The sequence below is a fragment of the Mytilus galloprovincialis genome, chromosome 6, assembly GCF_965363235.1.
Source record: "Mytilus galloprovincialis chromosome 6, xbMytGall1.hap1.1, whole genome shotgun sequence".
Lineage (NCBI taxonomy): Eukaryota > Metazoa > Mollusca > Bivalvia > Mytilida > Mytilidae > Mytilus > Mytilus galloprovincialis.
In genome coordinates, this window is record NC_134843.1 from 44,505,478 (window position 1) to 44,530,917 (window position 25,440).

Here is a 25,440-nt window from a genome sequence, read left to right on the forward strand (position 1 = left end):
ATGTCTATCGTAGGTACGTCGTGAACAGTGGTCGTTACAGACAAACGTTCACGTAAATTGTCCCAGTCAATGGATGAATTTAATGTGTCAATCAATGGCCACAGCCACACTGTTTTGAATTTCATTCTATATCCCGTATCTCATTTTTCATCACCGTATAAATCCCGTATCTCATTTTTCATCACCGTATAAATCCCGTATCTCATTTCATTGTCGTTAATATCCCGTATCTAATTTCACTGCGTTATATATACGGTATCTCATTTTATTCGGAAGAATTATGACTCGTAATCTTGGCATCGACAACTTACTGAAAATTAAAACACAATTAATATTTTATTATTAAGATTAAAAGATTTTTTTCTTTTTAGAGAAGCAAATCCATGACAACTAATTTCAATACTAACATGACTAAGCGGTTAGACACAGAAACTCTGAAGCCAGATTTTATTATTAAGATTAAAATAATTTTTCTTTTTAGATATCAAATCCATGACAACTAATTTCAATACTAACATGACTAAGCGGGTAGACACAGAAACTCTGAAGCTAGATTTGACGTTCTTATGCGATTACAAAGAGGAAGACCGTAAAGAAGAAGGTATTAACCTCAATCATATTAAAACATTTCAATTTACAAAATACAAAACATCCCTTTTTTCTTTTTTATTTGTTAGCGGTTGTTTTTGACTCTTTCAATGATATAAGAATATTAAAACAGTGTAAACCACTTTTTTGCATAGATACCAACACTGATACATCGAAAGAAAAATTAATTCTCTTTGTAAAAAATAAAACTATTGCCCATTACCAAAATTTTGTGATTAGATCACAAATTAAATTAACGAGGAGAGATAAAACATTACCGATTTATTATTTATCTCCAAGAGTGAAATATGTAGATTTATAAACAACTATGGTATAACTATTACTTTTCACAGTTAGTTTATTAATCAAAATAGAAAGATCAAAAGAAAATTCTTAATCAGCAATTATTCAAATAAAAACCTCACAAGTCTGAGTAATTGGACAGTTGATGCTTCATGAAATTCCCATGCATTCTTTTGGTGTCAAGTGTATCTGATGTAGCTTATTCTTGAAAAGCGTGTCTGCTTATATATGGACTTCATTATCTGAGGGTACATACTATCCACCAAATGGACACAATAGCTTGTTTTTACAATTCATACATGATGTAAGTGCTTCATTCTTATAGAAAACTGGAGTTTATAAATTTGATAAAATCATTGTTGCTACTCCCTCCATTAAACAAAAAACTGACATCAGATAATATTGGTCATCTTTTTGAATTTAATAATCTAAAAGAGAAAGGCGAGAGATACTAAAAAGATATTCAAATTAAGAAGTCGATAATAAACTGACAAATGAACACCATGGAAAAAAAAACAGAAAAAAGGATCAAATACAAATAACAGTGTATTGAATCAAATACAATGAAACTGGGGACATTTGTTTTATTCTCATAATTTCTCTTTGATTTAGACCCGTTACGTCAAGAACATCAAGTGCATTCAGTAATACTGATGACCCATCTGGACCTATACTAAAACCATGTCAATCTAATTAAAATTAAATCTGTCACTCGCTCATTTTTTTTAATTTTTTTAATGCTTGGTCGCTGCGTGGGAGCAAGCATTAAACAATGAGCGAGTGAGAGATTTAATTTTAATTAGATTGAAACCATGTTTCACTCCATTAGAAGAAAAGTGCACGTCTGCCCACCAATCCAAAATCTACAGAATCAGTCAATACACTTCTACTCGATTGAACCAGTATTATTCCATTTGAACCTGTCAATTCATGTTTACATGAACCAATCAAAAGAATGTCAACTGATAAAAATACACCAGTCAAATTAATTCAGATTAAAATACAAGATAGCAAACACAGTGGTGAATTTTAAACTATTGACAGTCTTTACAGTCAAAGTACATTGTGCTCTTTGATATGTAGATATGTAAAACTAGTATACATTGACGTCTATAATCAAGAAGCAACAAAAGTTTTGTCAAATTTTTCTGTAAATATTATTATGGCATCAATGTTAAACTTTGAACTTAAAAAATTGAATCAAATTTTAAAGCGAAAGAAGAATTGGTCTAAATGTAATATAAATAACCAAATGAAATACTACCTATCGCACCCAAGTAAAGAAACAAGAAAAATATTAACCAAATTTAGCATAAGTGATCATTGTCTCATAATAGAAACTGGACGAAATACCAAAATACCACGAAATGAAAGAAAATGTAAAATATGTAATATCTTAGACGATGAATTCCATTTTTTCTTTAACTGTAAAATAAATAAAAATAAAAGAGAAATTTTTCTAAAATATTATATACAAAATTATGTAAATTTTAATACACTTAATTTTACTGATAAACTTGTGATTATGCTAAATCCACCAACACCAAATGATGTAAAAGCAGTTGTTTCTGTTATTAAAGAGTCATTAGAACTGAGGAAAGGAGAACAATAACTGTTTTAATCATATCTCTTATAATATATTCGAGTTTTCATTATGTTTCATTATCATTGTTTTGTCAATGTATTTGCCATAACCAAAATTGGTTTTTGTTTATTTGCAAATAAAAAATTATATATAATATATTGTTTGTATGCATTTGCATTACTATACTTTGTTAAAGAAAATTCAGAATCAGAATATTGCTAAAATGCTATTAATTTTTTACATAATTAAGAGTCGTCAAGCTTTATATTTTCTATTGCAAATCTTGTGTTACGATCTTTATTGTGCTTGGTTTGAAATCCAAATAAACCTACTCTCTGAGTGGCTGCATCCCATTAAAATGGGATTGATTTTTTTACTAAGCAAGTTCCTTTTCTTACTTAAATTACCCTTAACCGTTGACCCTATAAAAAATATTCTTGAGCAAAGTCAATGTTGATGATGACTGGCTTTACAATGTCTTCCAAAAACAACGGTTGGATAGAATTTTCATTGGATAGCTATAAATATTGTGCATATCAATCTGTTGCTCTATCATGATAAATTTTCTATACCACCCTTCGTGTAGTGCTGATACATATACTATTAATCAAATGATCATAAGTGGTTTTTCAAAACATTATTACAACAGATATGGATGCGTCACCTCAGTGAATCATTTGCAGGTGTTATTATATTTGTCAATTACAGTTCCTACAGAGAACATAATGGTAGTGACTTTTCCTATTGAATTCGCTACTGGAAGCAGCAGCATTTTTATCACTGCATGATGTTATATCACTTCTTCTCATGTAACATCATTCTTGTTAAAGCAATGATATTGAATAATTTTAATTTTAATCATCTTTGTTTTAAGAAAAAATGCTGATAGGATGCAGATTAAAAAAGAAGGCTATAAGCATTACAGTCTTTTTGAAAGATAAGAATTGTGAATTCTGAAATTCACTGGGGTTTGAAAGATAAATTCATAGATGAAAGATTTTTTGTGTCTCTTGAAGTTACCCTTCGGGACATCCGGTATGGTATATCTATCATTAAAAAAAGATACGACGAAACTGCCAGACAATTTGACACCTTAAAATGTATCTAATACACATATGACCGTGGACAAATTGTTTGTAAACATAGAGTATATATATAGCAAATGCAGTACTAAACCTAAATCTAATGAAATAGACAAGAAAGCAAAAACACCGACAACAATATAAACAAAACCGTACCAACAATGACCGTACAACAAAATCATTTTAAATCACGTTTTTAAACATTATAGGCATCAAGTGTTATGTAGGTTTATATATGTTATTATTCATTTTTTATTCAACAGAAAGTGACAAAAAAGTTAATTTTTGTCAATTTTCATCACAGTACGACGTTGGTGTAAATGGGTTTATAGGTGAAGGCAAACAATATAAGTATCAACAAATCACTACTTTATGACAAAAAATTTCAGAACCAAACGTGTTTACCAATTAAATATTGTTATTCGTGATAGAAATTATAAAGTCAAATATAGTACTGTACATACAAACCACTCGTGAACACAAGGCTTCACAAAGTTCGGAAAGCCGACCGTATCTTGTTTCGAAAATTGTTCAATTCATATGAACCACAAATTCATATCTGCTGCGATCTGATGAAAGGAAGTAAAGATCATTTTACCTAGTAAGCAAATCTTGAACACAGGATCTGCACTTGAATAAGATAGTATCTGTTGACACGTGTCGTTTAAGTGTGTTCCATGTTGAATATATACAGTTATTATGAGTACAATCAGTTAGAGTGTTAATATTGTGGAAAAAGTAAATACAGCACTGGTTAATTTATTGTAAGTGATTCTTGTTCTCAGTTCTTTGTTAAGGTTCAAGGTGTTTTAGTGCATCGCTAAACTTAAGGCCTTTCTATAGAAAAGACCACAATGACCGAAAGCATGTTTACTTTGAAACACTAAAAAAAATATCTAGTATTTTGCGAGATCTTAATTTATTTGTCTCATAATCATCCATGCAATTTATCTTTTTTTCAATAGCAATATAATGTAGGCCAATGACATATATAATATAGAGGAACAAAGATGGTTACTGACTTCGAATACATTAACATGAGTATTAACATCCTGGGTGCAAATAAAAGATTGTACATGAAGGCAAATATAAGTAAATTTAAGTTTTAATAAATACCATACAGTATACCGACTTTTCTTTCAAAAAAGCATACATACTCAGTAACGGTATCGATTTTGCTCATTTTCGACGACCACGTACGTTTACTATTTGGTTTCTGTTGGGAAGTTATTTTTCATTGGCAAACATAGAATGAAATTCAAAACAGTGTGGTTGTGGCCATTGATTGACACATTAAATTCATCCATTGACTGGGACAATTTAGGTGAACGTTTGTATGTAACGACCACTGCTCACTATGTACTTTTTAAAGACACTTACACTATGGGGTCACCAAGGGTTCTCAACACCTTAATAAAGTAATTCGAAAAATTAATCAGAAATAACACGATGTTTTGATTTATATCAATTATATAAATCAAAACATAAAGGTTATTCCTGATTAATTTTTCGAATTATTTTATAATTAAAGGCGTTAAGAAACCTTTGGTGACCCCACAGTTTAAATGTCTATCGTAGGTACGTCGTGAACAGTGGTTGTTACAGACAAACGTTCACGTAAATTGTCCCAGTCAATGGATGAATTTAATGTGTCAATCAATGGCCACAGCCACACTGTTTTGAATTTCATTCTATCACATCTTCTTCTTTATTTCTATTTTTATATTTTATATCATCTATCCATTTTAACTGATTCACTATCCGGTTCTGTAAGGGACAGGTCTTATGTGGAAACTTATAAAGTTATACGTGTTAAAATAAGAGTGAATAAGAGAGGAGGTGGATGGTAATCCCACGCAAGATTGCAAGTATTGAGTACTAATTATTGAGTTTAACTACTATATCTAAGAAGAAGAAGAAATATAGAAGTTAAAATTAAACATAAATCATGCAACTGGTCAAGGTCACAAATATTCTCTAACCAAAAATGATTATTGTAAATCATTGAGGACGGATGGCTCAGTCTGAGGTTTTTTCATTGCATATCCAGATTCTATCTTTTAGTAATGCCTATAAAATGTTCATGCAATGATGTGACCTTTTCAGCTACTTTCCTGAATATCTGGGTGGGTTTTTTTTTTGTTCTTTTGTTGTTGTTGGGCTATTCATCAGATATGCCAATTATCAAATGTGGCTGTGATTTGGCCCGAAAGCTTGCCTTGATGTTCTCAATACTGTCACCAAATATGTCGTCGGATCTATTAAATTGTATGGATTTTGATTTAGCTCTGTCCGTGACGAAAAATCTTGCAAATATAAAGGACCAATATTCATTGACAATAATTTATATGTCTCGTAGAATTAATTTATGTTTGAGTTGAAAGGTCCTTCATATATATATAAGACAAAATAGTCAATGTATATATAGTATAGCTGCCTTTAACATGATATAATTCCTAACCTTATATATTTCATTTTCGGTGTCTTTAGTATTTCAAGCACTGCATATATTTAACATGAGCAGTAAACCTGCAGCAAACTAGTAGAATTATAAGCTACCTATTATATATACCTTCTAACTTATTTTTGTTTTTTTGTTCGACCAATTCAAGGAAATAAGACATAACTATCCAAAATTGAATTCGAATTTTAGGCGGTGGCAAATATTCCATGCAGATTCAAGACAAGAATAAATTAACACATGACAAATCAAAGCCGTTTAAAAACGATAGAGGAAAGAAAAATAACATACATGCTTTAAACTCAGAGTTGCATACTGTGAAATTGATTTGGTACACTAAATGCGCAATTCGAATTGAGGAAGGTCGAATTTCCGAGTCTATCACGGTTTTTTCACTCACAGGGTTGAAATTCAAAATTTTTCGAATCGTATGTGTAATTGGAACCATTTTGACAACTTAACATATTTCAATGAAATCAGAATATTCCTCAATGTTGCATGGTTTTGTTGAAAGTAGTTTTATACATTTGGGAATCGTTTTTTTGTCAAATTTGCATCCAAGGACATGAAATTCGAATTGACCTCACTCTTTATGTTCCTATTTAACAAGAAAAGTGGCAGTTCAACTATCTCGCACGCAACAAAGAGAACCCTTTTTTGATTTATTGATTGTTGGTTGCTTTACGCCGCATTAGCACACAACGGCTATATCGCGGCGATATTTTTTGAGAATCCACTAGAATTTATCTTGTCCTTGTTAACAGACAAACAACACTCAATCAATTCAAAAGTTTCGCTATGAGCATTCGATGTGATGAGTGCATTTCAGATGAAGTAATTGTTTGATTCCGACAGTTCACATAGCAAAGAATGTTGTGCAATGTAAGATTACTTTTTATTGTTGTGGGAAAAACAATACAACGATCAAGTCAGTGAAGGTACTGATTAGATTGTTGATAAGTTATGACAAAACAAAAAAGTCAAAAGAAAGTAAATAGTGAGTCAAAGTGTAAGACATTCCATCAGTAGATAGGATCAGGAATAAAAGTGACAGCAATTGCATGAAGACGGCTTGACTCATCGCCTATCTTATCTTCAGGGCTTACCAATCATCATTTCTCTACATTGTAGCCCTGTTGAACGATATTCCTATTCAATCAGATATGTGATTCGTATTCAAGGTCGTTGCTTAATATTGTAATAATTTTATCACTTTATAAGTACATGGAAGAGTCCAGTTCTTCGTAATGCATTTTCTGTATAGGGTACCAGTGGTTCATTTCTTGAAGAATAAAAAAACTGGGGAAAATGGGAAGCAGAAGCAGAACCTGTAACCTGTAACTAGAATTGACAGCGTAACAGCCAAAAATTATTTATGTTTTGTGAGATTATTCTAATGGCTCCTTCGTACATGTATAATATGGGTAAATTTACCACATTGTGTAAAATATGAAATTTCTGGATTCTTTTTAACAGGAAAAACTTTAAGTAAAAAATAATTCCAATCCTGTATCAACGTGAACTAATCGAGAGTCACACAGAATGATATTCTGAGCATCGTATTCCGGTAAAATAGTATGCATTTTGCATATTAGCATTCATTTTACATGAGGTTGTGGGCGGGGTTTACAAAAAAAAAGAATACAGAAAACATATAATAAAATAATAACGGGGTGCTAAAATATAAAGAATAACTGCAAAAATTAAAGAATAATTGCAAAAATTTGAGAATTGAGAAAACATATATTGATTACAGAAAAGAAGAATGTCCAGATACAGATATTAAGTGATTACAGAATATAAAGATAAAGAAGCCAATCCATACACCCTCTTACATTTCAACAGGCCACAAACAGACTCATCAAAAGTTGTTTCAAGTGTTTTTTTAACGCACAGAGGGCGTGGCACTTTTTCTATATTATGCATCTAATGTAACGTCAACAATCTGACCAGACAAAGTCACATGGCTTCGAATTTAAATATCCCGCTCTACCAAACTTAAAATGCCGATCGGAAGAAGACAAAGGTGACCATATTTCTATATGCAAGCCAACCTTATGGTAAAAATAGTTTATACGACAAAATCAAGTAATAATCTCGATAAGCATTCCGATAATATATGGATTTTAATTTTATAATGAACCATTTCTGACAGATACCGTACACTTAAGACATTGGGAGAGGACGTCTCTAATGTTGTTATAACTTGTGTCCAATCCCTTTTGCTACTTTTGCAAATAAGATATGTTTAAACAGAATTTTCAATATATTGCAGTTTCAATTTGTGATTTTGAAATTACACAAAGCTGACGATTGAAATGAACGTGTGTGAAATTCAAGTTATCACTATTGTAAGCACAAAAAAATATGTGCCTAAGATATCTTAAAGTTATATGCTTGGTGTGCATGTACTTAATTGTTGTTGGCATTGTGTTTTATGCATGCCGTTATTGCATAACCACTACCGTCACATAACCACTGTATATATACAGTAGGGAATGAGTGTATAGATTCAATGGGTATGCAATCTGTTTGTTCATGTTATTATCTTGGACTCATATAACACATACATCACAGTTGACTTTAATAGATACCGATGCAGGGCCACAGTAAAGAGAAAACTATGTCGTTTTTACTTTTTTCATCCGTTCGTCTGTTTAGACGGAGTTCAACGTATTCTCATACATAATGAAGTGTGGAAAACTGATTTGACAGACAGACAGACAGACAGACAGACAGACAGACAGACAGACAGACAGACAGACAGACAGACAGACAGACAGACAGACCGACCGACCGACAGACAGAGTGCGAACCTAAAGCCCCCAGACAGACAGACAGACAGACCGACCGACCGACCGACAGACAGAGTGCGAACCTAAAGCCCCCTTCGTCGGTAGGGGACTTAAACATGAGAGATAATTTCTTAGGAAGCCTTCTAATTTAATACGAACGCAAAATTTAAAAAAATACATATGTTCTTTTACATACTTATGTTTTCAAGGTCCTTCTGATCGTGTATGTATGATATATAATATGTGTGCAAACAATTTACATTTAACTTTACTACGCATTACAACTCTGCACAGTGTAAAGAATTATAACCTCGGGAGATAATATAAGAAATTAAAGCAATTTGACAAAAACATGTGTTTCCCATAACGTTACGTAATTGTTGAATGAAATTGTAAGACATATTGGGTAATGTGTAGGCATCTTTCCAGCAATCGTATTTACTACTTTACTATGTATCTGGCAATCTTGCATAATTACCCAAAAGAAATGTCAATTCTTATATGTTTTTCCCTGCTTAACGACGCCTTTAAATCGGCATGCCGACTATATTCTCAATTAAAAAATCTACTATATAAAATTTTGCAGTTAGAAATTCTTTTCTGAAATAGCCAAAAACACGAGAGAAGAAACTTTAGAAATAAACCTTTCCAATGTGATTTACATTTTACAGACTGCTCAAAATGAAATAATATCTGAACATGCCTAAAAGATTTGTTTTTAACATTCTTAAACAAATATATGATACTGCTGATGCATTATTATTCGTTGGATGCCAATTTTCGTGGATTTCGTGGGAACAGGTGAACCACGAATTTAAATGTTCAACGAATTACAGATTCAACACCGCACAATTTTGATAAAGTTTGCAAATTAAACTACTATCGTAGGTTGAGCATAAAAATCTCACGCGACAATTTCCAATTATTGACTTTACGTTGACCAGCATGAAGAAGGACATGTACACCAAAAGAAAACGGAAGTCGTAGTCACCTAGGATCATCATCAATTCCTGTGACTTTGGCAAATGCCTCAAGGTTAAATTTTTCTGTTGACCTTGACCTTTGACCTAACACCTTTTTATGGGATAATCTCAGAAACCATTGTACTTATAGAAGTTTTGAATAGCGGAAAATGTGTTGGTTATTAAGGCGCAACATTGTTACATTTTAACCGAAGATATTTGACCTTTCTGTAATTGGGACACCCTGTTTTAGGTTTCTGAAAAGACAAAATCAGCTTTTACTATTACACCAAAGGCCGTATAGACCCATGAGTTCTTCAACAATGATAATGTGGACTATTGACCTTGACACAGGTCACAAGGTCAAGGTCATGTCCAAGATATAGAATTATGAGTTTTGATCTTATTTAAAGAATTTTAAGTGTATTTTAATGCTTTTAATAGTTGAAATTGACCTTTGACCTTACAACTAATTATTGGATATCTCAAAAACGATTATACTTACAGAAATCGTAAACAGTGAAAAATGTTTGCGTCATAAAGGCGCAACATTTTTACATTTTGATTGAAGAGATTTGACCTATCCGTAAGGGCATAACACCTATGAAAAGACAAAATTAGCTCTATCTCTTGAACCATGGGGTCTTTTGTAATGACATCGTGGACCAGTGACATTAAAAAAGGTCATAAGGTCAAAACTCAAGGTCATGTCCTTGATAGCTGATTATCTGTATTTTGTCATAATTATTCTAACGGTTTAGTGAGTGTTTTAGAGCTTTTCAATGCAATATATATACGCCTATTGATACATGAATTTTACATTAAGAAAAGGAAAGACCTCTCAAGTGTTCAAGCACAATAGACATTTTAATTTCAATTTCAGTTTCAGTAGACTAAGTTATCGGCAGTGGTAAGATTTAAGTGATATGTTTCAATTTTCCATTTGATGAATAGTTCATGAGCATTGGGAAAAGGAAGAAAACCACCGAGGATCCCTCTAGCCTTTCGTCTGTTTCGAAGCGAGTACAGATTAGTTATTTTTATTTTCTGTAGATGGAAACTCCAGCGCTGGAATTTGCATCTTAAGCGCTAGACTTTAAATTTATACAGCGGTCAACTTTATATGTCTAAGTAGTGCTCGGCTTTACATCTCTGGACTTTTAATATATCTGCAGCGCTTTACTTAAGATCTACAGCGCTAAACTTTTATATCTATATCGTATATAGCTCATCTTTACATCTTCAGCTCTAGACTGCTTTTGAATTATTTACAGCGCTAGACTGTACATTTGCAGCGCTGAATTTCACATCTACAGCGCTATAATTTAGACTTAACTTTATATCTACATCGTTCAGCTTTACATCTCCAGCGCTAGACTTTTAATATATCTACAGCACTGGACTACATTTGCAGCGGTTGGCATTATATTCTGTAATGACTTTTTAGCTCACCTGGCCCGAAGGGCCAAGTGAGCTATTCCCATCACTTTGCGTCCGGCGTCCGTCGTCGTCGTCCGTCGTCCGTCGTCGTTAACTTTTACAAAAATCTTCTCCTCTGAAACTACTGGGCCAAATTGAACCAAACTTGGCCACAATCATCATTGGGGTATCTAGTTTAAAAAATGTGTGGCGTGACCCGGTCAACCAACCAAGATGGCCGCCACGGCTAAAAATAGAACATAGGGGTAAAATGCAGTTTTTGGCTTATAACTCAAAAACCAAAGCATTTAGAGGAAATCTGACAGGGGTAAATATGTTTATCAGGTCAAGATCTATCTGCCCTGAAATTTTCAGATGAATCGGTCAACCCGTTGTTGGGTTGCTGCCTCTGAATTGGTCATTTTGAGGAAATTTTGCTGTTTTTGGTTATTATCTTGAATATTATTATAGATAGAGATAAACTGTAAACAGCAATAATGTTCGGCAAAGTTAGATTTACAAATAAGTCAACATGACCGAAATGGTCAGTTGACCCCTTTAGGAGTTATTGCCCTTTATAGTCAATTTTTAACCATTTTTCATAAATCTAAGTAATCTTTTACAAAAATCTTCTCCTCTGAAACTACTGGGCCAAATTAATCCAAACTTGGCCACAATCATCTTTAGGGTATCTAGTTTAAAAAATGTGTGGCGTGACCCGGTCAACCAACCAAGATGGCCGCCACGGCTAAAAATAGAACATAGGGGTAAAATGCAGTTTTTGGCTTATAACTCAAAAACCAAAGCATTTAGAGGAAATCTGATGGGGGTAAAAATGTTTATCAGGTCAAGATCTATCTGCCCTGAAATTTTCAGATGAATCGGTCAACCTGTTGTTGGGTTGCTGCCCCTGAATTGGTAATTTTGAGGAAATTTTGCCGTTTTTGGTTATTATCTTGAATATTATTATAGATAGAGATAAACTGTAAACAGCAATAATGTTCAGCAAAGTTAGATTTAAAAATAAGTCAACATGACCGAAATGGTCAGTTGACCCCTTAAGGAGTTATTGCCCTTTATAGTCAATTTTTAACCATTTTTCATAAATCTAAGTAATCTTTTACAAAACTCTTCTCCTCTGAAACTAATGGGCCAAATTAATCCAAAGTTGGCCACAATCATCTTTGGGGTATCTAGTTTTAAAAATGTGTGGCGTGACCCGGTCAACCAACCAAGATGGCCGCCACGGCTAAAAATAGAACATAGGGGTAAAATGCAGTTTTTGGCTTATAACTCAAAAACCAAAACATTTAGAGGAAATCTGACGGAGTAAAAATGTTTATCAGGTCAAGATCTATCTGCCCTGAAATTTTCAGATGAATCGGTCAACCTGTTGTTGGATTGCTGCCCCTGAATTGGTAATTTTGAGGAAATTTTGCCGTTTTTGGTTATTATCTTGAATATTATTATAGATAGAGATAAACTGTAAACAGCAATAATGTTCATCAAAGTAAGATTTACAAATAAGTCAACATGACCGAAATGGTCAGTTGACCCCTTTAGGAGTTATTGCCCTTTATAGTCAATTTTTAACCATTTTTCGTAAATCTTAGTTATCTTTTACAAAAATCTTCTCCTCTGAAACTACTGGGCCAAATTATTTCAAACTTGGCCACAATCATCTTTGAGGTACCTTGTTTGAAAAATGTGTCCGATGACCTGGCCATCCAACCAAGATGGCCACCACGGCTAAAAATAGAACAGGGGTAAAATGTAGTTTTTTGCTTACAACTCTGAAACCAAATCATTTAGAGGAAATCTGACAAGGAGTTAAATTGTTAATCAAGTCAATATATATCTGCCCTGAAATATTCAAATGAATTGGACAACCGGTTGTTGGGTTGCTGCCCTCCAATTGGTAATTTTTAAAGAAATTTTGCTGTTTTTGGTTATTATCTTGAATACTATTATAGATAGCGATAAACTGTAAACAGCGATAATGTTCATCAAAGTAAGATCTACAAATAAGTCCACATGACCTAAATGGTCAATTGACCCCTTAAGGAGTTATTGCCCTTTATAGTCAATTTTTAACAATTTTCATTAATTTGGTAAATTTATGTAAATTTTTACCAAATATTTTTCTCTGTTACTAATGGGCAAAGTTCATTATAGATATAATTGTAAGAAGCAAGAATGTTCAGTAAAGTAAGAACTTCAAACACATCACCATCACCAAAATACAATTTTGTCATGAATCCATTTGTGTCCTTTGTTTAATATGCACATAGACCAAGGTGAGCGACACAGGCTCTTTAGAGCCTCTAGTTTTTATCTACAACGCAGGACTTTACATCTCCAGCGCTAGACATTAGATAAACAGTGATTAACTTCATATCTACGCGTCTAGCGCTTGACTTTAGATCTACAGCGCTTACATTTATAGCTAAAACGATTGGCTTTACATCTCAACCGCAGGAAAAAAAACTCTTTATCTGTATGAGACCAACAATGCTCCGTAGTTATATAATATTAAGGAAACAAAGGTGATTGATTGTCTTTATCGTAAGAGACAGTTTATGGCTAGTCTTTGATACCATTATTTTATTGCTCCGACATGAACTCTAACTTTTGTGTAACCTGTCATGCATCTAACCATGACATATCTGCATCACTAGAATGCAAAGAAAATAACAAACATGTGTCTAATAATAACTTATACTAACATTTATACTAAAACCTAAGGACAGCTCGACATTTGCGATATACAAGCAATCTGCTGAACGAGAAGAATGCACATAAATGTCATAATTTACCCCTAATGAGTTGTTGTACCAGTTAATAAGAAATAATAAGGATATTCCAAGACAACAATGGTGTCTGAACAAACAATATTTATGTGTTGTCCGCATTAAAATATTGTATAATCTATTCTATTGTGTTATTAACCAAAGTCACTACAAATGTTTTTTTAAGATCGGTGCTTTTTCAATTATTTTAAGTTCAAATTAATTTACAAATTATTTTACGGCTGTTTACATCTTTAAAATGCCAGCATCCCATCATGGTAATTATCCGTTTACTAAGTCATGTTCAAGTCTTCTTGTTTATATCGAACAATATTTAGCATAACATTGAAAAACCCCAATAGTATGGAAATATGTGTTCAGCGAAATAGACATATTGAAAGTTTAGTCAACGAATACAAGAGTTATTGCAAGTTCATGGAACATACAGTTAGGAAGATTAAAACTTTCTGCAAAAACAAACCTCGTGGTTATCATGTAAGAGGCAATTGTTGCAAGTCGTAAAACTAGAGGCTCTAAAGAGCCTGTGTCGCTCACCTTGGTATATGTGCATATTAAACTAAGGACACAGATGGATTCATGACAAAATTATGTTTTGGTGACAATGATGCGTTTGTAGATCTTACTTTACTGAAAATTATTGCTGCTTACAATTATCTCTATCTATCATGGGCCAGTAGTTACAGAGGAAAATATTTTGTAAAAATTTACAAAATTTATGAAAAATCAGGTTGAAAATTGACTATAAAGGGCACTAACTCCTTAATGGATCAATTGACCATTTTAGTCATGTTGACTTATTTGTAGGTCTTACTATGATGTACATTATTGCTGTTTACTGTTCTTCTCTAGCTATAATAATATTGAAGATAATAACCAAAAGCTGCAAAATTTTCTTAAAATTACCAATTCAGGGTTAGCAACCCAACAACGAGTTACCTGATTGATCTGAAAATTTCAGGGCGGCTAGGTCTTCACCTAATGAATAATTTTATTTATTTCAGATTTGCTCTAAATGCTTTGGTTTCAGAGATATGAGCCAAAAACTGCATTTTACCCTATGTACCATTTGTAGCAATGTCGGCCATCTTGGTTTGCGGTTGGGGTCGTCGGACACATTTTTTAAACAAGATACCCTAATGATGATTGTGGACAAGTTTGGTTAAATTTGTCTCAGTAGTTTCAGAAAAGAAGATTTTTGTAAAAGATTACAAAAATTTACAAAAAAAACCTGTTAAAAATTGACTATAAAGGACAATAACTCCTTAAGGGGTCAACTGAACATTTTGGTCATGTTGACTTATTTGTAGATCTTCTTTTGCAGAACATTATTGCTGTCTACAGTTTATCTTTATCTATAATAAAATACAAGATAATAACCAAAAAAACGGCAAAATTTCCTTAAAATTATCAATTCCGGGGCAGCAACCCAACAACGGAATGTCTGGTCCATCTAAAAATTTCAGGGCAGATAGATCTTGACCTGATCAACAATTTTACCCATGTCAAATTTGCTTTAAATGCTTTGGTTTCAGAGATATAAGCCAAAATCTACAATTTACACCTATGCTCTATTTTTAGCCACGGCGGCCATCAAAGTTGGTTGGCCGGATCACCGGACACATTTTTAAAACTACATACCCCAATGATGATTGTGGCCAAGTTTGGTTAAATTTGGCCCAGTAGTTTCAGAGTAGAAGATTTTTGTAAAAGTTAACGACGACGGACGACGGACGTCAAGTGATGAGAAAAGCTTTCGGGCCTGGTGAGGTAAAATACTGGGCGTACAAGGCCATCCTCTCCATAAATAAACAATCAACAACATCAATAAACAGGGGCGTGTCCTAGGTTCAAGGATATTAAAGGAGTGGGGAGGGGTGTTATGCCCATAGTACGGGGCGCCGAATGGAACTCTTGTGGTTTTGTACTCGAAATTCAATTTTGTACGGACAAAAGTGAGTTTTGTTCAACAAAAATGAGTTCAGTTTAACAAAATTTGTAGCATACTACAAATTTAAAATTTTGTCATACAAAATTATCTTTCAGTGGACAAAAGTTACTTTTGTCATGACAAACTGATTCATTTTCGTGACACACGACTTTACTTTTGTTACCTAATTTGAAAATTGGGCGACAAAAGTCAATTTTGTAGGCAAATTAATTTAGTTTGGATTCTGTGAACTAATTTGCATACAATATCGACTTTTGTGAGACAAAATTGACTTTTGTGAGACAAAATCGACTTTTGTGAGACAAAATTGACTTTTGTGAGACAAAATTGTCAAAATTGAATTTTGTCTCACAAAAGTAAATTTTTTGTACAAAACCACAAAAGTCCCATTCGGCGCCCCGTGCATAGTGTTACATCGCCTATCTTAGCGAGGCAAACGATTTAATTAGAAAATATAATCAAGGAAGCAAACACCATGTAACACTTCCGCCCGAATTAGCAATTAACAAACATGCATAACAATAACACAAAACTAGAGGTTCTCTTTGTGAAGTGGTCTAGTCAGTGGGTCGGCAGGCACCTTTATGGATCACCGGCTTTATTTGAATATCACTAGGGGAATCCTACTCCTCCATTTGCAAGAATATACAGATTGTTACATTGAAGGTCGATATAATCTTACCCCAAGTGTCTTCAACAATACGCTGACCGCAAAGATATCGAGGGATGTATGAAAAGTGATATATTAAAATGAGCACATGTGAACCTCAAGCTTAAAACTTGAGTGAACCGGGCCAGCCAATCAAAAATCTCATTGGCACTCATACAACATCTTCCTATATCTATTTGTAATCAAAAATGAATTTGCTTTGATATAAATGCCTGCTTCTTAAAAGGCGCAGCTTGATACGACCGCAGATGTCTAAACCCTGAACAGTTTGAGCAACTTTGGACACAATATTCAAGCTTGATATTGTCTGAATTTGGAATTGTGATCAAAGTTTTGACACAATATAGGTTTCTGACACAAAATAATTGTGGTCAAGGATCTTACAAATCTATTGAACAATATTTTGCAATTAAAGATTTCTTCTTGAAAATTTTAAAAAATTTGAAAGAAAAAAATAGAAAAAAAAATCCTTCCCCCCTTTCCATATTTTTGAATACTCCTAGGTGCAATTACCCTCAAACTCAATCCCATCATTTTCTTTGTAGTATTGTACCTTGTAGTACAATTTTAGAGAGATCCATACCCTTAAACACAAGTTATTGCCTGGAAACTAGAAAAATGCTTGTTTTTGACCTTTTTAAAAAATGCTTGTTTTGGCCCTTTTTTGCCCCTAACTCCTGCATGTTCGGGGCAATTACCTCCAAACCAAATATCAGTCATCCCTTTGTGATATTGAACCTTGTGGTGCAATGTCAGAGATATCCATGCACTAACACACAAGTTATTGTCCAGAAATTACAAAAATGCTTGTTTTTGGCCCTTTGTTCTTAAACTGTTGGCACCATAACCCCAAAATGAATCCCGACTTTCTACTTGTGGTACACTATCAGAACAATCCAAATACTTATACATAAGCAATTATCCTGAAACTAGAAAAATGCTTGTTTTGTCCCCTAATTTCTAAACGGTCGGGATCATCGTCCCCAAAATAAATCTCAACCTTCCTTTTGGGGTATTGAACCTTATTAAAAATTTTCATAGAGATCTATTCACTCATACTGAAGTTATTGTCTGGAAACCAATGTGTCTTCGGACGACGACGCAGATGACGACTTCATCATGAGCATTATACAAACCCCCGAAAAAAATTGCGGTCGTATAAAAATCAGAATACTCCGAGGTAAACAGACCCAAAGTGTTAATACTAGTATTTCTGTTGTAGATGGAAATTCTAAATTCAGAACACAAGTCACAATAATAAGGAATCAGCGAAACTGATAGGCAGACCTCACCATCAACAAGGATTACAGAAAAAGAAAATAAAGATGGCACTCCCTTTACATCGGGTAAACGGATATTTCATAACGAGTTAGCTACTCAACGACAAAAACACAACCAAATGTCTTTTTGAAAGATTGCTAGCGACGACTAATTCCTTGTTTTGCTAACATGCAGGCTGATGTCCAGAAGTTGTCGTTTGTTGATGTGGTTCATTAGTGTTTCTCGTTTTTAGAGTTTAGACCGTTTGTTTTCTCTTTTGAAAGAATTCACACTGGTCATTCTGTGGTCTTTCATAGCTTGTTGTTCAGTATGGAAGACCGTTTTTTTATACCTATAATGGTTTACTTTTACAAATTGTGACTTGGATGGAGAGTAGTCTCATTGGAACTCATACCTCATCTTATATCTATGAGCATATTTGCTATGCTACTTAGCCTAGCAAATATAAACATGCAGCGATATTCTGTTCGGTAATTGTAACTGATTCATAGATTATGACCAACATGAACTCAATGCAGGTTTATTTTTTTTATTTAAGCAATGTCAAACTATATAAAATATAACCAATAAAGTTCAAGCTTTGCTCTTAGCTCCTTCGTGTTGTAATATATATTTCTTTTACCTTCATTATAGAAAAAATATAAAATATGAATAAAACAAGTATAGGGATAAACGTCAATAAGACAGTAACCCAGTAGTACAAACATACCAAATATAAAAAGTTTTGATTCTTTGATAAAAATTGTGAAAGTTCTGATAATCAAATGATGAAAAAATTGTATTCTCTGAAATCGTCAGAATATCTTGAAAAAGTATAAAATTTGTGCAAATTACAGCATTAATTCTATTTATTTTGCTACACTCTCTTCTACGCCTATAAAATTACATAATCTTTATTGACACACAAAAATCATGTTAAAATTGCCCTTCAATGTATTGGATGGTAAAAATGAAATGAATTTCATGAGGTAAAAACGTTAATGATGATCTGTATAAACAGTTGTTGCGAGACCTTTTGAAAATGACAGTAAAAATACCATATTTTATAAAAATATAAAAATTCAAAATTTGTTGGCAAAAATAGTATATAAAAATAATAAATACTTGCCCATAAAAACGAAAACAACACTGCAAACAACATACATTAAATAAATAAATAAATATTAAATAACGCAATTTTTTTTTTAAATTACACTTAAACGTTCTCATTAAACATGTTTTAAAAATGTTCAAAGAACTGATTCAGCACTTATTTTATGTGCTCAAATTCTGTATATTCTATTCTGCACTGCCTTTAGCACTTTCATGCAATAAATAACGTATAACCACAAAAAACTACACACACCTCAATAAATAAATAAATAATTAAAATAAAAAGGACAAAATACAAACAAATAAATTAAATAATAAACTCTAGCTGCTGTAAAACAATGTCACACAATGTGTTTTTTCACGTTTTTCTTTGATGTACTATATAAAATATCATGTCTTGCTTGATGAACCTTTTCTCTTGTTTTTTTTTTTTAAATCTTTAACATTATAAACACTTTGAATACACACATTTTAAAAGAAGTTAAAGTAAATCGTCAGATTTTTGTCAAATACACACAGGACAAAACACACACTTTCACAAGAAAAAATCAAAGAGTTTGACTCTTTTGTATAAAAATACCTAAAATGATATTATGATACTAGTAGTGCCTTTTAAAGACAGGATTGATCCTATTTTAAATGTGCTTTGCATATTAAAATGTATGAGCTAGTGATGAAATGAATAAGTATTTCTACTTCAATAAAAATACACGTGTTGCGACAGAGGAATGTAAGACCTTCTCGCCGTCGCATTCATTCTAAAACAAGTTATTAAAATAATCAAACATGTAGTTAAAAGGAAAGATGAAAGTCGCTTACAAAAATGTATTTTAAAATGAGTGGAATGTTTCTGTCTGGTTGTTCCATTTTTACGGAATAGGAAAAAAGAAGAAAATATAATATTAAATTGGTCCTCAAATTATTGCTGGTGTCGCCTGCTATTGAAATCATCATTTTACCAAGAGTTTCTTTCGTGTTCATCAACAAACATGACCGTTGTTGGTTCTTGTAGCGCGATTCCTTTCCTTGTTCTCTTGTGTACACTTCTCTGTCCACGCATACACGACGATTCTTCGTGCTTATACAAGTAACTCTTCAGAGCAAAAGCTTTTCCGCAGCGCCCACACTCGTAAGGCTTTTCTGTTGAATGTGTCTGCACATGGGCACGCAAATTAGACTTGTCGGCGAAACATTTAGAGCACTGTGGACAAGAAAAGGGTTTCTCTCCCGTATGGGTACGAATATGACCCTGCAGCAACCAAGGTCGACTAAACTTCTTCCCACAATACGGACATTCGCAACCTTGATTGTGTGTTCGGACATGCATGCTAAAAGCTGGCATAGACACGTAAACCTTGTCGCAGTGTGGACATTGTCGGGCTTTCTTGTCGGCGGAACTACGGTGTGTTTGGCGATGTCGGGCAAGATTGCTCGATGTACTATAACGTTTTCCGCAATCTGCGCAGGCAAACATTTCTTCTGTCTCAATAAATTGTGCTTTTTGATCTTGGGATTCTGTGTTACTCAATGTTGACGTTTGATAGTTTGGCATGCTAAAGTCCAATGCTCTTCGAACTTCTTGATGTTCTTCAACAACTGTTTCACGAACAACAGGTTTTCTTGGACTAAAGAAGTCAAATAAAAGCGAAAGGTGTTCCGAGCAGTGGTATGCGTAATCAGATTTTGGTGAATATCCGTGACGGCTATCATCGCTAATCAATGATATCCCGCTATCACTTTCGCCGTCAGAGACATCGTATTGTTTTGTCTGTTTAAAAAAGTTTTCTGAAATAGTACGTTGGTGCCTATCATCCTGTCTGTTTTCATATGTGTCGCAATTCGTTTCGAAAGAATAGTGCGCTTGTTGTGGTGTGGAGCTGAACTGAGTTGTTTCAAAAGTACGAAATCTTTCTTTTTGCTTTATAATTGGTAAAGTATACTCTTTCCTCGTGACCTCCGTTCTGACTGTATTCGAATTAGCATTACTATTGTAGTTTGATGTTTCCCATGTTTCGTCTGTCTGTAACAGCGGTACATGCATGACATTGTGTTCTTCGTTGATTATGTTAACTGTCTCATTCTGGTTAGTGTTATGGGTTGATTCTTGTTTCGAAACTCCTACAATAAAAAATGAAGGTGTGAAATTACTGGAACCATCCAGAGCAACGAACGTAGATAACGCCACCAACTCTTATATTTTTGGTGGGAGGGGATGACTTATTGTCATTTTCAACGGGAGAATCTTTTAGTCCGTTTTCTTCCGTTTAAAGGGATTGACACACTTTGGGGATATAGGGGTTAAAAAATGGGGAAGTGGGATATGGGTGATAAGAAAAAGTGGGATCTGGGATATAATTACAATGAAGTGAGAAGTTGGAAAAAATTACAGTGAAAAAGGCAGGATTTAGTAATGAGCAAACCCGTTCTAAAGTGTTCATACAGATCAAATACTAAGGCAGTGTCGGTATAAATCAATACTAAAGATTCGTCGTCTTAAATCGTTTTATACATTACATTTTAGGCATTCAGTTGTATTTTTTCGAAAGGGTATACAAAATTCATCAAAGATACCGATTCACAAGTTTGAACGACAGACTCGCGTTTCGTAGATACAAACATGAAACTTCAAAAAGACCCCAAACAGGACAATTTATACAGACTCCGATAAAAATGAAAAGGTTTTTTCGCGTCTCCTATCGAAAGACAAACTCCAATGAAAAAGAGAAAATGAAATATTAAAACCCTTTAAATAACTGATAATCTTTAGAAAATTTAAATAGAAAGAGATGAAATTAAACAATTGTAATAATATAAAAGACGTATGTTTTCATATTGTTGTCAGTTTTCGCCGTTTCATGGGATTGTTGATGGGTCATATACACGTGCACACTTAAACATGCCATCATATTATCATGATTATCATATCAAATTGTTTATCAACAATGCAACTACTTGCTCTTTGTACACTTTAAAATAGCATGCTGTTTTTCTGTGGCAAAAAATAACTTAAAACTTTTCAGGAGCATCGTGCATTCTACAAAAAATGAGAAGATATCAAAACTCATATTAAGTCCAATAGACAGACACGGGCAATACCATGGAAAAATAAAAACGAGAGGATAATAAACAAAATACGATAGCAAACATTACATTTCAAAAATCAAAAGACTAAGCTACCCGAACCTAATAAAAAACGGGGGTGAACTCAAGTGCTCCGCAATGGTAGAGCAGTTGCTGCTCCACTTGTGGCACCCAAAACTGAATAACGTAGAAAAAACAAGTATAATTCATTATCCTTGCATTAACACCTAATTAATAATGGTTGCAAAAACATGTCTAACACTGAACAGATATCATTTCCTTTTTCTAATTTATTTTTTGAAGTTGTGATTTTATACAAGCTTCAGTTGTAATTCATCTGGTGCAGTAAAATTATTTAAAAAAAATATATAGTACCGTCAATGTGCAATGTGTTTTTTTTTAGACTTTTTTTTCTTCATAATTTATCACTTTTTTTTTTTTTTTTTTTTTTGAAAATGGGTAACTTGCTTCAGCGGATATAACTCTGCAGTCTCAAAAACTATCCCTATCCCTTCATTTCCTATATTGATCTGTTGTGAAAAATAAGCCGATTACTCTTTTTACTGGTAAAGTCGTTGCACTTATCTAAGGAATAAAAACCACATAAAGGTGTTAATTTGAAAAGTTTGGTTAGATAATCAGTAAAAAGCATTGAGGCTGATAATTTGTATAATTAACAGACCAAGGCTTCCTGCTGGAAATTGATTCCATACGGTACTACTTACGGCAGAGTAAACAAACTATGAATGACACGACCACGTGATCGATTTGTGAACAAAGAGAAAAGTCGGAAACTGGACAAGTGTTTATTTAACAAGTTGCAAAAGAAGTGTTTTTACTACGTACATCTTTGATGAACTAAGGATGATAAGTGCTTTTCCACACTGACAAATAAATTTAAAAAACCCAGCATTCGGACACAAGAGAAACCATGTAAAATAATTTTCCCAGAGATTTAATATGGAGTGTATCCTTAAGTTGAAGTGTTTTTAATCTCAAAAATACAGTAGGAACAAAGAATAAATCTAATAACTTTCAAATGATAAACTATGCAAAATATGTTTGAAATACACATTTTGAAGGAATTTGTGCAGAACTTTAGATTTTTTTTAAATTGCAGGAAAATTTTCTATAGCACGTGTAGTTAGTTTTTGACAAATCCTTGATTTCAGAGATTTTTCTATTACGAGAAAATGTATTTAATTAACCTGATTAAATTTCGATCTTACCTTCAAAAGAGTTGTCAATTGTCCCACTTCCATATTGTTGTTTGTAAGCTGTAAATCTTTTGTTGGTAAATAAAAAAGACTTCGGCATCTTTAAACATAGACACAGACACAATACTAAAACAAGCACAATCAGACAAGTGTCACAACCTCTCCCGTCAGTTCATCTTATCATTCTGATTCTCTTCGGAGGGATGGCTTGCAAGTCTCCTCAAATTACCATACAGCCACCGACAAGCACACGCACAGGTTTGAGTTACAGAGGAACTGAATGAGTGTGACAGGCGCACGCGAGTGTGTTTACTACTTTAAATATGAGGTCACACTTCATAGCAATTAATCTCCTTAACATCAGTTTACCAAATGGTTGCAATATGTAAAAGCTTATCAGTGTCAAAAATTTCTCAAAACTTTATGAATGAAATATAACAGGTTACATTTATCAAGGAATGGTGTATCAGAAATTCCTTGCATTAATTAATGAATTTGGTTTGATTAATCAATGCTGAGAATAGAGAGAGTGATTTGGACATTTTATCTAGACTGATATAAGGACATGGAACCAAGTGTTAAACATCTTGGATTTAAGTACACTTACATTTATCTACTGGTCACAGAGAACATATTTAACTTTTCATTTCCAATCCATAATAATTATCGTCCCTGCAATATCAAAACCGCAAAAGAAATACTATGATTACAAAGTTGAAAGTCCGCGAATTTTAAGTTGTTCTAGTCAGTTTGTTTTCTATACTGTTGATAGTGCTACCTTGTTTCTTATGTGTTTAAGGCATTTTGCCGTGGTTTCAAATTTTGAAAATTCCTCTGTCTTTCATATATAACGTGTTACTGTTCCGGACCATATAGGAATTTGGACCATATGCGTATGGTCATGACCATATGCGTATACTCATATGGTCGGACCATATGAGTATATATACTGGTTTGGTTATTAACGGGCCGGACCATATGAGTATTTGGACCATATAGGTATTTTTTCAAATATTAATAAACTTTATCTAAAAAAAAAAACCAATAATGTTTACATGAAAATGTGATTAATTTTATAATTCAAAGGCTATATAAAAATCAAATATTGATGCCAAAGTTAGTTCTCATCGCAAATAGTATTCTTAAATTTACGCTTAGGATGGCATTTACTTCCACACGGTACCATAATTTTTCTGCATTTGCACGTCTTGGTTGTGCACGATCCTTTGCAGTTACACCATTTGCATTCGAGCGAAAATCTAGCCTTCTTATCCGCTGCGTGCAGTGATACTGAGGTCTCGGGAAATTCCATAACAGTCATTAATTATACAAGAAATTATGGAAATATCTACCTAAGTCGACATATTGCCATGCACTCGTAACAACAAGTCGGTAATGACTATATGTATAAAATGTATTTACCATAGTGACTACTAGTGAGTAAAATTAAATGCACGAAACTGCTTATTTTTTTATTATAATATAATGAAATGACCTTTGATATCGTATTTTTAATGACGTAAAAACTACAAGGGTTATACCTTATGAAGAGTTAGGTGTTACCTGTAAACTTGTTAATTACCCCGACCATACGCGTACGGTCGGACCATATGCGTATGGTCGGACCATATGAGTATATACCCATATGGTCATGATCATTCGCGTATGGTCCAAATACTCATATGGTCCGGAACATTACCACAATTCCGAATTTACAGGATATCAATACAAAACTAGAGGCTCTAAAGAGCCTGTGTCGCTCACTTTGGTCTATGTGAATATTAAACAAAGGAAGTAGATGGATTCATGAAAAAATTGTGTTTTGGTGATGGTGATGTGTTTGTACATCTTACTTTACTGAACATTCTTGCTGCTTACAATTATCTCTATCTATAATGAACTTGCCCCAGTAGTTTCAGTGGAAAATGTTAGTAAAAATTTACAAATTTTATGAAAATTGTTAAAAATTGACTATAAAGGACAATTACTCCCTAGGGGGTCAATTGACCATTTCGGTCATGATGACTTATTTGTAAATCTTACTTTGCTGAACATTATTGCTGTTAACAGTTTATCTCTATCTATAATAATATTCCAGATAATAACCAAAAACAGCAAAATTTCCTTAAAATTACCAATTCAGGGG

The 25,440-nt window shown here is 33.3% G+C and overlaps 1 protein-coding gene across 1 annotated transcript; it reads right to left on the reverse strand.

The window, feature by feature from the left end:
• Nucleotides 1–18,419: 18,419 nt before the first annotated feature.
• LOC143079679 (uncharacterized) lies at nt 18,420–23,594 on the reverse strand. Its single transcript, XM_076255162.1, has 2 exons — nt 23,307–23,594; nt 18,420–21,114 (listed from the first exon to the last, which is right to left on the reverse strand). Exons 1-2 carry the CDS (start codon nt 23,392–23,394, stop codon nt 19,952–19,954), a joined length of 1,251 nt encoding a protein of 416 aa, XP_076111277.1. The 5' UTR covers nt 23,395–23,594; the 3' UTR covers nt 18,420–19,951.
• Between the last annotated feature and the right edge of the window lie 1,846 nt (nt 23,595–25,440).